General features: G+C 30.0%; 3 protein-coding genes across 4 annotated transcripts; 1 reads left to right on the top strand and 2 right to left on the bottom strand.

Moving 5' to 3' along the window:
• Nucleotides 1-400: 400 nt before the first annotated feature.
• On the bottom strand, nt 401-4,954 carry LOC114119816 (structural maintenance of chromosomes protein 3-like). The gene is made up of 2 exons (XM_027981521.2): nt 4,793-4,954; nt 401-4,729 (listed from the first exon to the last, which is right to left on the bottom strand). Exon 2 carries the CDS (start codon nt 4,609-4,611, stop codon nt 997-999), a length of 3,615 nt encoding a protein of 1,204 aa, XP_027837322.1. The 5' UTR covers nt 4,612-4,729; nt 4,793-4,954; the 3' UTR covers nt 401-996.
• A 206-nt stretch (nt 4,955-5,160) lies between these two features.
• On the top strand, nt 5,161-10,092 carry LOC114119824 (MICOS complex subunit Mic60-like). 2 transcript variants are annotated; one of them, XM_027981538.2, is made up of 13 exons: nt 5,161-5,401; nt 5,485-5,582; nt 5,655-5,846; nt 6,123-6,229; nt 6,571-6,681; nt 7,008-7,146; nt 7,210-7,414; nt 7,518-7,655; nt 8,243-8,374; nt 8,429-8,657; nt 9,136-9,291; nt 9,355-9,643; nt 9,706-10,092. In XM_027981538.2, the coding sequence occupies exons 1-13, from the start codon at nt 5,375-5,377 to the stop codon at nt 9,902-9,904; spliced, it is 2,022 nt and encodes a 673-aa protein (XP_027837339.1). In that variant the 5' UTR covers nt 5,161-5,374; the 3' UTR covers nt 9,905-10,092. The 2 variants fall into 2 exon arrangements, with proteins under 2 accessions (XP_027837339.1, XP_027837338.1); XM_027981537.2 differs by having other exon boundaries at nt 6,538-6,681.
• LOC114119825 (glutamate receptor ionotropic, delta-2) lies at nt 9,931-14,043 on the bottom strand. The gene is made up of 2 exons (XM_027981539.2): nt 13,310-14,043; nt 9,931-11,395 (listed from the first exon to the last, which is right to left on the bottom strand). The coding sequence occupies exons 1-2, from the start codon at nt 14,011-14,013 to the stop codon at nt 10,108-10,110; spliced, it is 1,992 nt and encodes a 663-aa protein (XP_027837340.2). The 5' UTR covers nt 14,014-14,043; the 3' UTR covers nt 9,931-10,107.
• Between the last annotated feature and the right edge of the window lie 221 nt (nt 14,044-14,264).

Here is a 14,264-nt window from a genome sequence, read left to right as displayed (position 1 = left end):
TTCTATAAGTTGAATTCCTGTAAATTTTGATCATAAAGAAAATAAAAATAAAAATTAACAACTTTAAGCTAAGTATCTTGGTTTTGATACTTTACATTACTAAACTTAATATCTATTTTGGAATTAAATCAATTAAATTTTAAGAAGTATTATTAACTATTTATAATTATAATTTATAAAGTTGCAAACTTAATAATATATGTCAAAATTATTACAAAAATTACAATAATTCAATGTTGGTTAATTATACAATTATGTGTCTATTGTTTAATGTAAATAAATTCCTCAATAAATTTACAGCATATTATAGAAACTACTCACTGTAATAATTAATATCTTTAGTAGGTATCTTATCATTTACAAAAAAGTAAAAAACAAAAATGTAATTTAAAAATCAATGTTAAATTGTGATAATTAAAATAAAAAAATTCTTGTATAATCTCATATATAATATGAAATATATTTCAATAATTACAATTTTGTTTTTAACTATCAAGATTCTACTACATTCGTATAATTGGTGGTTACTGATTAGCAAATATGCTTGCTATTTGAGGTGCCATGGTGGAGTAAAACTGTAAAAGGAATTCCATTACCTTCCAACAAAATAGTGATTATGCTAATAGTCTAGTAATCTAGTAAATACATAAAACAATACATATGTTCAATGAAAAGCGTGAGTCATTATCTTATATCTAATAGGTATTGGACATGAATTGTTAACATGTGTTTCTTAATATTTGGTAGAATTTAAAAGTAACTCAATGTAATATGCTGAAAATTATTAGTAGCTCTATAATCACTAAATAAAAAAAAATATATTCACTTAATGTTTAGGTAGGTACACTACATATGGTTCAAACAAATGGACAACAATGGCTAGACTAATATTAATTTTGATGTGATTTAAATTAAACAGCTTGATTAAATATACAATAATTTATTATTTTTACGCAATATAAACTTTTGAGATAAAGCGTACTTAATAATAATCTATTACCCGTGAGTTGTATCATCTTCGACAAAGTCGTGTGCATCCTCCCTGGTAACACATTCCACATGGCTTACTTTATTACGGAACTTAACACCATAAAACTTATGCGCATGTTGCAGCAACTCTGGCCTAAACGTTGTAGTAATGAACTGTGCTTCAGAAGACATTTCATGTATCATATCAGCAACAGATTTTCTGTGTTGAGGATCTAATGCTTGATCAATTTCATCAAACAAGTAGAACGGAGCAGGATCACACTTTTGAATAGCAAATATCAAACCTAACGCTACAAGAGATTTTTGACCACCTGATAATTGATTCATTTCCCGCATTTCACCTCCTTGTCCAACAAATGACACTTTGATCATGACACCAGAATAGTTACCAACGCTGGTTTCATCTCGCATATTAATTGTTGTTGATTCTTCACCCCCGACAGTTTTCATGACTAGTTTTGCATGACCAGCAGGTACAAGTTTGGAAAATACATAAGAAAAATATTTGGATACTTGCTTAAATGTTGATTGTATTGCATCACATTTCCGTTGTTCTAAGACATTCATAAGCTGTTCTATTTTTTCATAACCACGGTCAAGTTCTTGTTTTCTTGAAACAAGTTTTTCCTTTTGTTCTGAAAAATTTATAAATTGATCTAATGCTTTTTTATTGACATGACTAAAGCGTTTTAAGTGACTATTAGCTTTTTCTAACTCTTTAAATAAATTTTTTGAAGAATAAGACATATATTTAGTAACCAGATCTGTATTGGGTAAAGCTCCGAGATCATTAATTTTAGCTTCTGACTCTTCTAATTTTTTACGTAACATTTCTTGTTTAGAAGATACTTTACAAAGATCTTTAGATTCGTTTTCAAGTTTATCTTGAGCTTCTTTTTCTTGAATTTTCCATTTGTCCACTTCTTCTTGGCATTTCTTTTGTCTCTTAACTGCTTCATGTACTTTGGTATCAATATTTTTCATATCTACATTAATTGTGTCTAATTTTTTTTCTATAGCATTTAATTCTAACCTACTACTTTCTAATGTACGTTTACGTTCTTCAACAGATATTTCTTGTAATGCTTGTAACAATTCATCTCTACGACGAATCAAATTGTTAGTTAATAGATTTTCTAATTTGTTCTTGTCTGCTTCTAATTTCATGCGCATTGAAAATGCAGTTTTATTCTCTTGTGTCAATTGTTTAATGTCATTATTAAGTTTATCCATTTCTTTTTGATCAGTGACAGATAATTGTGCCATAAGTTCTTGGTGTAATTCAGATTCAAGACCAGATCTCGTAGTTTGCATTGCTTCTAAATTTGAAGATGCAGTTACAAGTAATCTTTCTTTTGTCACCCTATATCTTTCAATTCCAACCATTTCTTCTTTAATAAGTCTGATATCTCCTTTTAATTTGTCAAAATTTCCTTTAGCTTTACTGTTTTTAGTTTCAGTTTTTTGCATATCCGCCATGACTATATTAACATTGCCTTCAACATCATTTAATTGTGTTCTAAGTACAGTTAACTGTTCTTCAGATTCTTTTATTTGAGTTGTTAATTCATTACGTTGCTTTTGTATTTCTAATTTGGATCGGACATTTTTGAAATACCCTCCAGTAAGTGTGCCACTAGATGATACTTGATCTCCATCAATTGTAATACAATCTAACATACTTTGCTTAGATATACTCGTAGCTATTTCTAAATTCCGGCATATCAAAGTCTTGCCAAAAATAAATCTCATAGCCTTATCTAAATGAGATGCATAATTCAATTTATTTACCATTGGAATGGCATCTTTGGATTGTGGATATTTTATTGTCCTGGCAGTTAATCTATTAAGAGGCATAAATGTTACTTCACCAGGTAAATTCTGATTATTTATTTCTTTTAAGATTTGTGTTCCAATCTTATCAGAATCAACAATATGAAAAAACATTCTTCCACCAGCAGTCACTTCAACAGCTGTCTGTATGCTTTCATCACAATCAAAGTTTTCAATTACTTGGCCATAATATTGTTTAGCAAGATTGGCTTGAGATCCACCGCGCTCTTTAAAAATTTCCAAGACTTTACGAACACTATCTCTCCCATTTAAAATTGCTTTACCAGCCATACTTCGAAGTAATTGATCAGCTTTACCTAATTCTTCTTTTAATGTTGAATAAGTTTGTTGCAATGAACTCTCTTTACGCCATAATTCATTTCTTTGACTTTGATATTGGTCCTTATTTTTTTTCAGTTCGTAGTATTTTTTATTATATTCATCGATCGCAGTTCTTTGTTTTTCTAATTCAGTTGAGTTACTATGTACCAAATTTTCAAGTTCTAATAAGCGTTCAGCATCTTTTTTTAAATCTTCTGTTAATTTTTCTTTATGATCAGTTTTATCTTTTATTTGTTTGGTTAAAGATTTTAATTCTTTTTGAATCCATTGGTCTCTATCTTCCTTGGATGCAAATTGACTACCACGTCCTTGCTTAGCATATAATTCCTTACGCTTTTGTTCTTTGAGTCCAAGTTCTCTAGTACAACTTTCTTCTTTTTTCTTTTGAGCTTCATATTTAGGTTTTATTTCTTGCAAGTCTGATTCTTTTGTTTTAATAGTTTCTTGTAACTTTTCTAATTCTCTGACAGCCCTTTCTCTAGAATTATTATCACCTTGCACTTCATCTGTAAGATCTTTAATTGTAAAATCTAATTTGGTTTTTTGTTTAATCAATTCCTGTTGTTCTAAATTTAAGGTATCTTTGTCTTCTTTGACACTATGTACTAGCCGTTTGGCATCGCGCAAGTGTTTGGTTGATTTTTTAGCTTCGTGTGCTGCTTCTTTTACTTTTGCAGTAAGACGTTTTTGTTCTTCATCAACATTACTCATTCGGCTATCTAATTCTTCTAATTTTCTTTGAGTTTCTTTAAGTTCTCTATCATGAATACAATATTCTAAAGTCCTTCTTTTTTTATCCCATATTTGATATTCTTTTAATTCTTCTTTTTCTTCCTCCAATGTACTTAAACGATCTTCAATAGTTTTTATAAATTCTACTATTTTGTCTAATTTTGTTTGAGTGTCTTTTAATATCTCAATTGATTCTTCTTTTCGTTCGTCATAAACACGAGTGCCAGCTACTTCTCTTAATAACTTGAGTCTATGTGAATCAGGGGATGTTGCCATTTGATTAATTTTACCTTGCTTAACTATATAATAAGGATTTGAATGAGAAAATCCAGCAGATTCCAATAAATTAGTAACATCACTTCTTGGTACCATTTTCTTGTTTAAAAAATATTGGTCTTTTTTAACACCAATAACTCTTCTTAACACAACCTCTTCTTTGTCAATTGGTAGTCGATTGTCTGTATTGTCAAAAATGATCTCCACATAGGCAGAGTTGACTTTGGGTCCAGTACCTTCATGTAACAATGCTTGACGTTGTTCAGGTCGAAGATGAGAAAACTCATCACTGAGTACAAACTGAATAGCATAAAAAAAATTACTTTTTCCCGAACCATTTCGGCCAACAACAACATTGTGTCTTTTGTCAAATGGCTCAACAACTGTCTGTTCACGGTAACTCTTAAAACCGTGAATAATTACTTGTTTGATAAACATGGTGATTCTTAATAGGTTACAATAGATGTTAGTACTTTTTGACAAAACCGTGTACGAAGATTATGTTTTTGAATTTTCATAGTGCCCGTCATTAATCTCTTATATTCATTTTCATTGTCTAAAAATTAAAATTAACTAATTACTTAAATGGATTCTAAAGTATTTATCATATGAATATTACCTGTTTTTAACATAATTAGAGATCTTAAATTAAGTTTAAACTTATTAAAAATACGTGCCAGATAAAATTATTTCGGAATTAAACATAAAAAGTATAAAATACGTCTTTTAAAAAGTCGGTAAACTAGCCAAGCAGTATTAAAGAAGACAAGAAGTTGTGTTTTGTTTACAATTTTTCAATGATAAGCAGTGCTACCTTAATGAAAAATCGAAGTCTGCCAACATTATCGTTATACCACATTAATAAAATAATAATCTGTTTGTTATCATCATTTTAAATTGTTCTGTGATAATATGCAATCTTGAATTTGAAATTGAATGTCCTTGGGGTCTTGTATTTATCAGCTATCAACTATCAGTTCATTGTGTTATCAACTTTAAAAAGGGTAAGTTTATTGCTTTTTGTAGCTCCGGTCGTCGATTGACCGAATAAAATTGCGATCAGTATATTAACTATATCTGATTGCTGATTGTTATTACTCTTTCGCATTTGTCAATTTGTCATTAACATAGTTAAGGTAGATGAAAGAGTGTCAATCATTAGAATAATTAATTCCTTTTAAAAGGTTTTTGGTCGCTAAACATGTTGAATTTGAAACGATTTTCAAAAGTAAGTATTTTAAAAATTAAATAAGATACTATAGATAAATTAAGTGTGTTTAATATTATCTTTTTATATTTTTTTCTTTTAAGACTTCATCTAGTGTTAAACTTCAATTTGGGCAGTCTGCTTTAGCCCGTAAAAAACCACTGTGCTATAGATTTGTTCATGCGGATTCCTCAAGTTCTGGGTATGCTAACATCATGTAATGGACACCTTGTTTAATTTTATGGCTTATGGATTATTATTTTTTTGTTGGCAGAAAATCAAATATAGGAAAATATGCATTTGGTTCATTATTATTTGGATTTAGTTCCATTGTTGTTTATGCAAAATACGATACAAATTTTAGGCAGTGGTTAAAAACTAATGTATATGGTTCAGATGAACTTTTAAAAGTATTACTATTTGAAGATAAAATCACACAAGATAAATCAAACAATGTAAAACTCAAGTGAGGATTTTTAATAAATAAATTAGTGTATTAGTGTCTATAGTATACAGAACTAAAACAATCATAATTTTTAGTAGGGTTAATCTATGACTAAAAATAAAAATAAATGTATATTTGTGAAAAATTAAACTTATAGAAATGTGGATATATTTTAATTCAATTTGAATCCACTTTATTAGTAAATAAGTTAAATAAAAATATTAATATTATATTTTCTTATAGCATTTTGAATTAATTAAAAATGTGTGTATAATACCTATTCTGTATTAATTTTAGACTAGTTCCAGTTAATAAACAGGATGTTAATATTACAAAATCAACTCCTTTGAAACATGAATCAAAAGAATCACAAACAATTTCAACAAAAACAGACAAACCTCTAGGTAACTAATAATTGAGATTGTTTAAATAAAATAATGAAATATATGATATTAATGGTAGTTATCATTTCATGTAACTATTAACATGTTGACTGCCATACAACTGTTTCCGGTCATACAATAAGATTTTGATATACGCCTGGTATATTTTTCAATGTTTTCCAAATTTGTATTTACTATGTATTTGAAAAAAAAAATGTATTACATTAAAAAATTGTAATAATTCAATTATAGATGACCGCTGGCAGTCATTTGACAGTTAATGTGTTAATTTATTATTTTATGTTTACATTAATGGTTTTTTTAATTAGATAAGAAATTAACTGAAAAAAAAAACATTTTAGAAAGTAATACTGAAAAAGATACTTCGAACTTAACAAGAATAAGAAGTGAGGCAACTCAAATAATTAATGAAGTTTCAAATTCTTATTCTGAAGCATTGGATGCATTGAAAAGTGAGTTAACAATACATTATTGTATTTTAATTATTTAAAATGATTTCAGGCTATTTGGTTCAATATGATAAATCATTTTTTTATTTTATTTTTTATTCTTGATTTTGTAACAATTTTTAAAAAGAAGTTGATTTTTCTTTTAAATAAATATTTATTAAATATTATATATATTTATTTAAATAAATATTTAAAGACTTTGTTCAGAATACTAAATCAACAATGAAATATTTTATCAATAATTTATGCAAATATTATATTTGTATTATTATTATTTTTCATTTCTATTAAACTAATAAGTTTTATTCTTTATGAAACTTTATTTGTAGACTATTATGAACTAGTAAATGGAACTGTTAATAATATTCCTCAAAAAAACAATTCTATAACTTTGAAAAAATTACAAAAAGTCAGTTTGGAAAAGGACGAACTCTTTCAAACTGCTAAAGTAAATGCTCAAGAAGCTAGGTAATTATGTGATAATTATAGTGTTATATTCATTAATATTTTATTGGTTTTGTATATAATTAGGAAGCGTTTAGATCAAATGCAATATTCATTAGATGATTCTAAAAATGATGTTACTAATGAAGAAAAAGAAATTATTAAAAATAACATTATGGAATTAAAAATGAAGATAAAAACTTTGGAAAAGAATTTTGAAACTGAAAAAGATGACTTATTACTGTTTAATAAATATAATGGACAAATTATGAATATTAGAAAACAATTCTCAGTAAATTAATCAATTCTCTAATTTTTTTTTTTACTATAATGTTTGATATTCTTGTTTTAACTGATAAACCGTTCTTTATGATTGTGTTGTTAATTTTTTTTAGGAAGAGTTACAATCATTATTTCCTCATGTAAGGCTCGATGAAAAAAATTTGAAGTTGACAGAAGCTGAATTTAAAGTGTTTATTGATTTCATAACGCAAAAATTAATGTTTTATCAAAATGAAATGCTTAAACAAGAAGTAAATGTTTAATTTATTTTATTTTATATTATTATATTTTTATATATGCTCAGGGTGTCCAATGAGTATTTTCCCTCATTGTATATTGAATGGTAGTGATGGGCGCTACTGACTAGTTTTGACTATCAATAGTTTATAAAACAACCAAGGGATTCTCCGATTGAATAGATATTTTTAAACCTCGATTGTTTAGAAAAACTATTGAGTAAATTACTCGATAGTTTTCATTCGGTAGTGTGATATTATTCTATAAGTGTTAACTATCTACTGAATAAATCACTCGGTAGTTCAATAGTTTCGATAGTTTTGGTACATTTGATAGTTTAAACCATCGAGTAGTTCAATAGTTTTCACTCGATTGTGCCCATCACTAATGGTAATGCACAGTTTTTGCTAGACATTATGTTTTTATTTTTTTGAGGGTTTAATACAAATATTATTTTCTGAACTATTATATCAGAGACTAAATAAATATCAGTAAAGTTTTGAAATAAAGTTATATAAATAACAAAACAGTGTTAAATGTTTTAATGTTACAATTGAATTTTAATTAATCATACTTATAAGGTTATTTCTTATTTCTTTAGATAATTGGCGAAGAACAAGTAAATGATGTAGTTCATGCATTAAAAAATGGTAATCCTGAAGCTATCAATAAAGTCATAGGATTTCAAGTAGAAAAAAATCGTAGACGGCACATGGATAATTTTATCAATGAAGTAAGGAGTTGTTTAATAGCATTATAGAATTTATTTTAATTATTTTTTCTTTAGAGTTTTGAATCAAAGGCAAATAGTGAGGCAAAATTTAAGGAACAATTGAGATTTCAAACTGAAGTGCATATGGATCACTTAAAAGAAGCTGCTAATTTAGCTGAAAAGGAAGTTGAACGCCGTGTACATTTAGAATACTCTGAAAAAGCTGAAATCGAGAAGCTTAAATATAAAGAACAAGTTTTGAGCATGATAGCTGTTATGAATGGCATTAATGATGCAGTAAAAGGTACTTAGTTTATAGTTGTATTTGCTAAACTTTATTAAAAAATAACACTTTATTCGTGATACCATTTAATTGTGCTATATAAATATTATTTTTATATTTTTAAATACTGAAACATTTTGTAATAGACATTAATATAAAAATGGTATTTTTTTTTTCAAAAAAAATATTCTAGTAATAAAATATGTTTAATTTAGACTAAAAAATAAAGAAATATAATAATAAATTGAATAAAACAATTTTTAATCCTTTAATAAATATTACATACATAATCAATATAAAATACTTTATTCATTATTTTATCAGTAACAAAAAAAAAAAAAAAAATTATAATAATTAAGTTTAATGTAGATCTCTTGAATCATGTTTTAAAAAAATTGTATCACAATCTCATTTTTTTTTCAAAGGAAATGCTTATTTTTGTAAGCGATCAGTTTTAAAGAAACTTATGTGGTCATTAAAATTTACTTTATTGTTTCAGAGCATTCCAAAAAACGAGAAAAACTGAATGAGTCATTTTACTTATGGAAAGCCTGTCAGTCATTATTTGCAGCAATTGATACTTATCAAAATGATTCAAAACATGAATTAATACCTTTACAAGATTTAGTAAATAATATAAAAAAATCAGGAGGCGGTATGTATGAATATTTTGAAACAAAATAAAAATATATAATGAAATTGTACTTTTTTAATTTAGAAAACCATAAAATAATAAAAGAATTGTTGGATACAATACCTGAAAGAGTATTAACTCGAGGTGTTTATACAGAAGAAACATTAAAGGACAGATTTCTTAATGTTGAAGATAAAGCTTTTCACATGGCTTTAGTACCAGATACCAATGTGAAACTATTTGATTTGGTAACATCATTTGTATTTACAATTTTTACTTTTAAATCGGCTGTACCAATTTCTGTAGAAGAATTAAACAATGCACCTATTAATGTTAATGAATTAAATAATATTGATATTCTCCAACGAGCCAGGTAATTTAACACATTACATTATAATAATAATAATACATTGTATATACAAACTTTTTTTTTAGGTATTGGATTGAACGAGACAATTATTATCAAGCTTTGCAGTATATGCATTTATTGAAGGGAGGTGCTAAAATAATAGCAAATGATTGGATGAACGAAACTCGTGATTATTTAACAACACAGCAAGCTGCTCAGACTCTTTTAGCTTATGCATCAGAGAGTTTACGGTCTCATGTAGGCGTTAATAATACATCAAAATAATGTAACATTTTCTAATTGAATACATGTTTATTTTTATTCATAGAATTATTATTAGCTTGTAATTTATTTGTTTGCAGAATCTAATACAAAATGTTTATTAATTAAATTAACAAATTATACAGCTATAGTACAGCTAATTTTGTATTATTGATTCTCTATACATTGTTATTAAATGTAGGTTTAATCTAGTTTTTGTTTTTTAGTTAATTTATGAACATTATTTGTTTTGTATGTCTTATGCAAAATTTGTTTATAAGGTATACAATTATTTCACCAATAAACGCACAGAAGCCCAAAAACAAACCAAAAAACAAAACTACAAACGCTCCGAAAGATTGTGACATAGAAAGAATCGTATCCTCGGTAAATACAATATTGTGTACCTGTTCTTCTCTGAGGTTTTCCCTATCCCATTGCTGCATTATACCCGTTTCTGAGAGTCGTGACATAATGGTGCTAATTCTATGCCGAAACGGTGATCCCCTTCGAAGCATAAATGTCGATGAGTATGACTCGATTGTGCATGTGGGCAAGACGTGTAGGTGTCTCGAGTCGTTAAAAATGGTCTTGTATCTTTGTGCATAAAATATTAATTCGCGTTTGGATGCAAGAACGGCTGTGTCTCTTTTCAATAATATCCTCTGGATGAAATGACTGAAGTCTTCGGGAGGTAATATTTGATAGCGATCGACCAACTCTTTGAAATCGTTACTTGAGCCCGCCGACGAGTTTATTAGATAGTACATGTCTTGTCTACCTACCAAGTTTAAGTCGGTCTTCAACAATGTGTGCTGGTCGTTGATTTCGGGTATCGTTTGTGGTATGGTTATCAGACTACCCAAGTACGCTTGGTACGCGCTCGTCACTACAAGGCTGTACAATAACCAGTTGGATAGAAATACTTGAAGTGCGCAGGATTTGGGTGTCACCTTGATGGGAGCACCGATGAATGTACCGTATGTGTAGAACAGAATGAATAATGGACTCCACGAGATTGTCGCCGCCGGCTGTTTCAGCATGGACGTGAGCTGTGAAAGTGTGACGACAACGCCAAACGCCAATATTATGCTCATTATGATTAATATCCATGTGACTAGTGAAAATTCTGCCACGTAATTGATCCACAGCGTTGGATCGTGACCAATGCCACTGGGCAAGCCCCAAGTGAAACACTCCATCTGGTCTTCCTTGATGAACTCCACATCGGACTCGCTGTCAAAAATTCTCGTGAACCGTCCGAACGCCAAGTCCACCTTTTTATGTTTCACTTTCACACCAATCGGTGAACTATCGTTGTCCGATAAGGCTGTCTCGGAGACGAAATGTACGCCGGAATGGCCTACAGCCATGGTTACAATACCGGTGAAGTTCATATACTCCTGAATGAAATTGATAATGCGTAAACCTGATCCCGACAGCTTGAAGCCTTTCTCTGTTTGCACTACCGTTGACACGGGTGGCCTGTGTATGCCCAAGCATTTCAACGGACATCTGAATAATATATAACAGAAAAATATTTATTATTTATCCATATGTCGGTAGGCAAGTTCTTCTGAGTATATATGGTTATTATTGATATTAATTTTTCTAATCCTTCATTCTTATTGAAACTTTTGTACTTAAAAACAATAATTAAATTATAAAATAAAGATTTAGTTCATCGTTCATCAGAAATTCAAAATAAATTAATTCAATTAAAATATGTATGTACCTAATATGTCTTATAACCTGATGTATTTAACCCATTTAAATAACGATTTAGAATTAAGTACAAACAAACGTATGTAGGTACGGAGTATGGAATGTATAGAAAGGTATATTAATAAATAAATATGGAAAATACTTAAAATTAATTGGTTTAGGTAAAATTTAAATAGCTGTATACCTATACTTTGGGATTCTGAGTGGATTGATTTCAATACCTATATGATGTGTTTTTTCTGTCTATTATCACCTCTTGAGTATAAGTAAAAATGCTTAGATTTAAACTTTGTGGTTCGTTTTTGGTAACAAATTGGATCTAGTTGGTATCGTAGGGGTAGTTTAAATTGAAAATTTTAATACTTTTCTAAATAATCGGAGACGCAAAAAAAAAAATAAATTAAGAAAAACGGGAATTTTTAAGTAAAACCAGTATAATTCGAAAAAAATTGATTTGAATAGCTTAAATTTGAAAATTTAATATAAAATAGTTTATACTTGTATACTAAAAAAATCTAAAAACTAAAAAGTATATAAAGATATTATTTTTTTTATAGATATTTAAAGGTTGATAGAAAACTGGATTACGATGTTAATTATTTTATTAACTACAATTTTTTTTTAAAAAAAATGTATTTATCTGTAAGTCATTTTAAATAAATATTTTATAAAATTAATAACTACTCAACTATTATTACCGTAAAGTGTGTATAGGTAGGTACCTACATAGATTATATGGCTCTATAAGTAGCATGTCGATATAAACGTAATTGTTTGGTGCTGTTTTTCTATACCTATTCTAAATTTATTTTATACAAACGGGCAAAATCTTACAAAGAAACAAGTTGATTGTACGCAGTGTGCCAAGGTGTATCTACCAAAACTAGATAAACATTACATAGGTATAAGTATTTTGCGGTACAAGTCTGAGTGTGCATAAAGCAACTTCATGATCCTTGAAAATTAACATAAAAAATACTACCTTCTCTGGTTTGCCCAAGAAGTCATAATCATTCACATTTCACATCAACTAAACTCAATGTGAAAGGATCATCTTTCGAATTCGACTTATGAACACGACCGTCTACTGTATCTTTGGTGTCTACCATACATTGTGTATTATTGATATGTTAAATTAACATATAGGTAGGTATTACAGATAATATGACGAATATTTTAACAGCAAACAAACTATTACGAGACCATTTTTTCAAAAATAAACTTCTATTAAAATGTCGATAAAAAAGGTTTGGTAGGTGTGCATAGTTGATACCTTTTTTTAAAATAATTCAAAAAAAATGTTGTGTTAGTAAAATATAAAATAAAATAGACTGCGTAGTCTATAACGAATATTTTATATTTTTATGTCTATTATAAAATCAATGGTACTTATTATATTAATTTAAGATTAACTTCAAGTTCAAATGAAGAAAAATTTCACTGATTTTTGGCAATAATACAGCGTGATAAAAATATAGAACTAGATATGGGAATAGTTTTCATAAAATTTATGAAAAAGGTTTTTTCTTGCCTCTCGAATTGTGTATAATAAGTTGTTTTCGATGTTATAGATCTAAAACGAAATACCTACCCTTACAAAAGTCGAATTAATTTTTGTGTTCTCGCAATAATTATTAAAGCTCGACAGTAACAGTAGACACGGTAGGCAATACTACATAATACACACATAATATCATTGTATACTTGTGCAAGTCTTTCAACTTGTTGTCCAATCCGAATACTCTGTCGGGCCTGACGAAAGCGTCCGTCGAGCTGCTCCAGACGTTGACCATGATCGGCGGACCGGCCCCGTTACACCGGGATCCGGTGTAAGGGTTGAACGAGTACACGCGTATGCTTCCGGTGTACACGGGCACCAGGACGGCCACGTCGACCAGCTGATGGTGCCAGAACGCCTCGAACAGCATCTGGATGCGGTGCAGGTCGACGCGGTCGCCCGGCCGCTGAGAGCCTTCCCACAGCACCATGTGCCGCGAGTGATCGCTGGACGGCAACCGGCCCAGCACCGCGTCGTAATCGGCCGACCGGCCGTCCCGGCGCTGCGCTCTGGCCTCGGGTTCCAGGTACACGACCAGCCCGTTGGCCAGCCGCGCGTCCGTGGCCGCCGACGATTGCACCAGCAGCCTGGGGTGGCCCATGTCGACCAGCAGCCGCTGGCCCAGCTCGCTGACGTCCACCTCGTCCGCGAACATCACCACCGACCTAGTGCCCAAGTACTCGTCGATAATCTTGTTTACGGACCTGGCCAGACGGGCCAGCCGGATCCGGTGAGCGTCGTCGTCCAGCGCCAGGTCCCGCAGCCGCCGTCGCGTCGTCGGGCCGCCAACGGCCGCGGCCGCCTGCAGCAATGCGACCACCGCGACCACAGCACCTGCACTACGTTTCATTTTGTTGCTGTACAATACGTAACTTCCATTAAAAGTCACCTCTGAAAAACGTTCATTGGCTCATGTAGTATTTGATATATGATATGTTATGTAATATAACTATCATACATTTATAGTTATAATTTTATTACGTGCCTATATTGGGAATAACTTAGATTTTAGAGCGACTGAGAATTGATGTCATTATTATTGTCGTTTATCCGAAGTTCGTACAGTGCGCGGTGTAATGTGTATAAACCATAATATAAGAC

This window comes from Aphis gossypii, chromosome 2 (genome assembly GCF_020184175.1).
Source record: "Aphis gossypii isolate Hap1 chromosome 2, ASM2018417v2, whole genome shotgun sequence".
Classification (NCBI taxonomy): domain Eukaryota; kingdom Metazoa; phylum Arthropoda; class Insecta; order Hemiptera; family Aphididae; genus Aphis; species Aphis gossypii.
This window is presented reverse-complemented; position numbering and strand designations above follow the sequence as displayed.

Coding starts and splice junctions, on each gene's coding strand:
- LOC114119816 (XM_027981521.2), bottom strand. CDS start 4,611: ATGTTTATCAAACAAGTAATTATTCACGGTTTTAAGAGTTACCGTGAA.
- LOC114119824 (XM_027981537.2), top strand. CDS start 5,375: ATGTTGAATTTGAAACGATTTTCAAAA. Junction 9,292..9,354: donor TATAAAAAAATCAGGAGGCG/GTATGTATGAAT, acceptor TTTTTAATTTAG/AAAACCATAAAATAATAAAA. Junction 9,644..9,705: donor GATATTCTCCAACGAGCCAG/GTAATTTAACAC, acceptor CTTTTTTTTTAG/GTATTGGATTGAACGAGACA.
- LOC114119825 (XM_027981539.2), bottom strand. CDS start 14,013: ATGAAACGTAGTGCAGGTGCTGTGGTCGCGGTGGTCGCATTGCTGCAG. Junction 11,396..13,309: donor AAGTTGAAAGACTTGCACAA/GTATACAATGAT, acceptor TATATTATTCAG/ATGTCCGTTGAAATGCTTGG.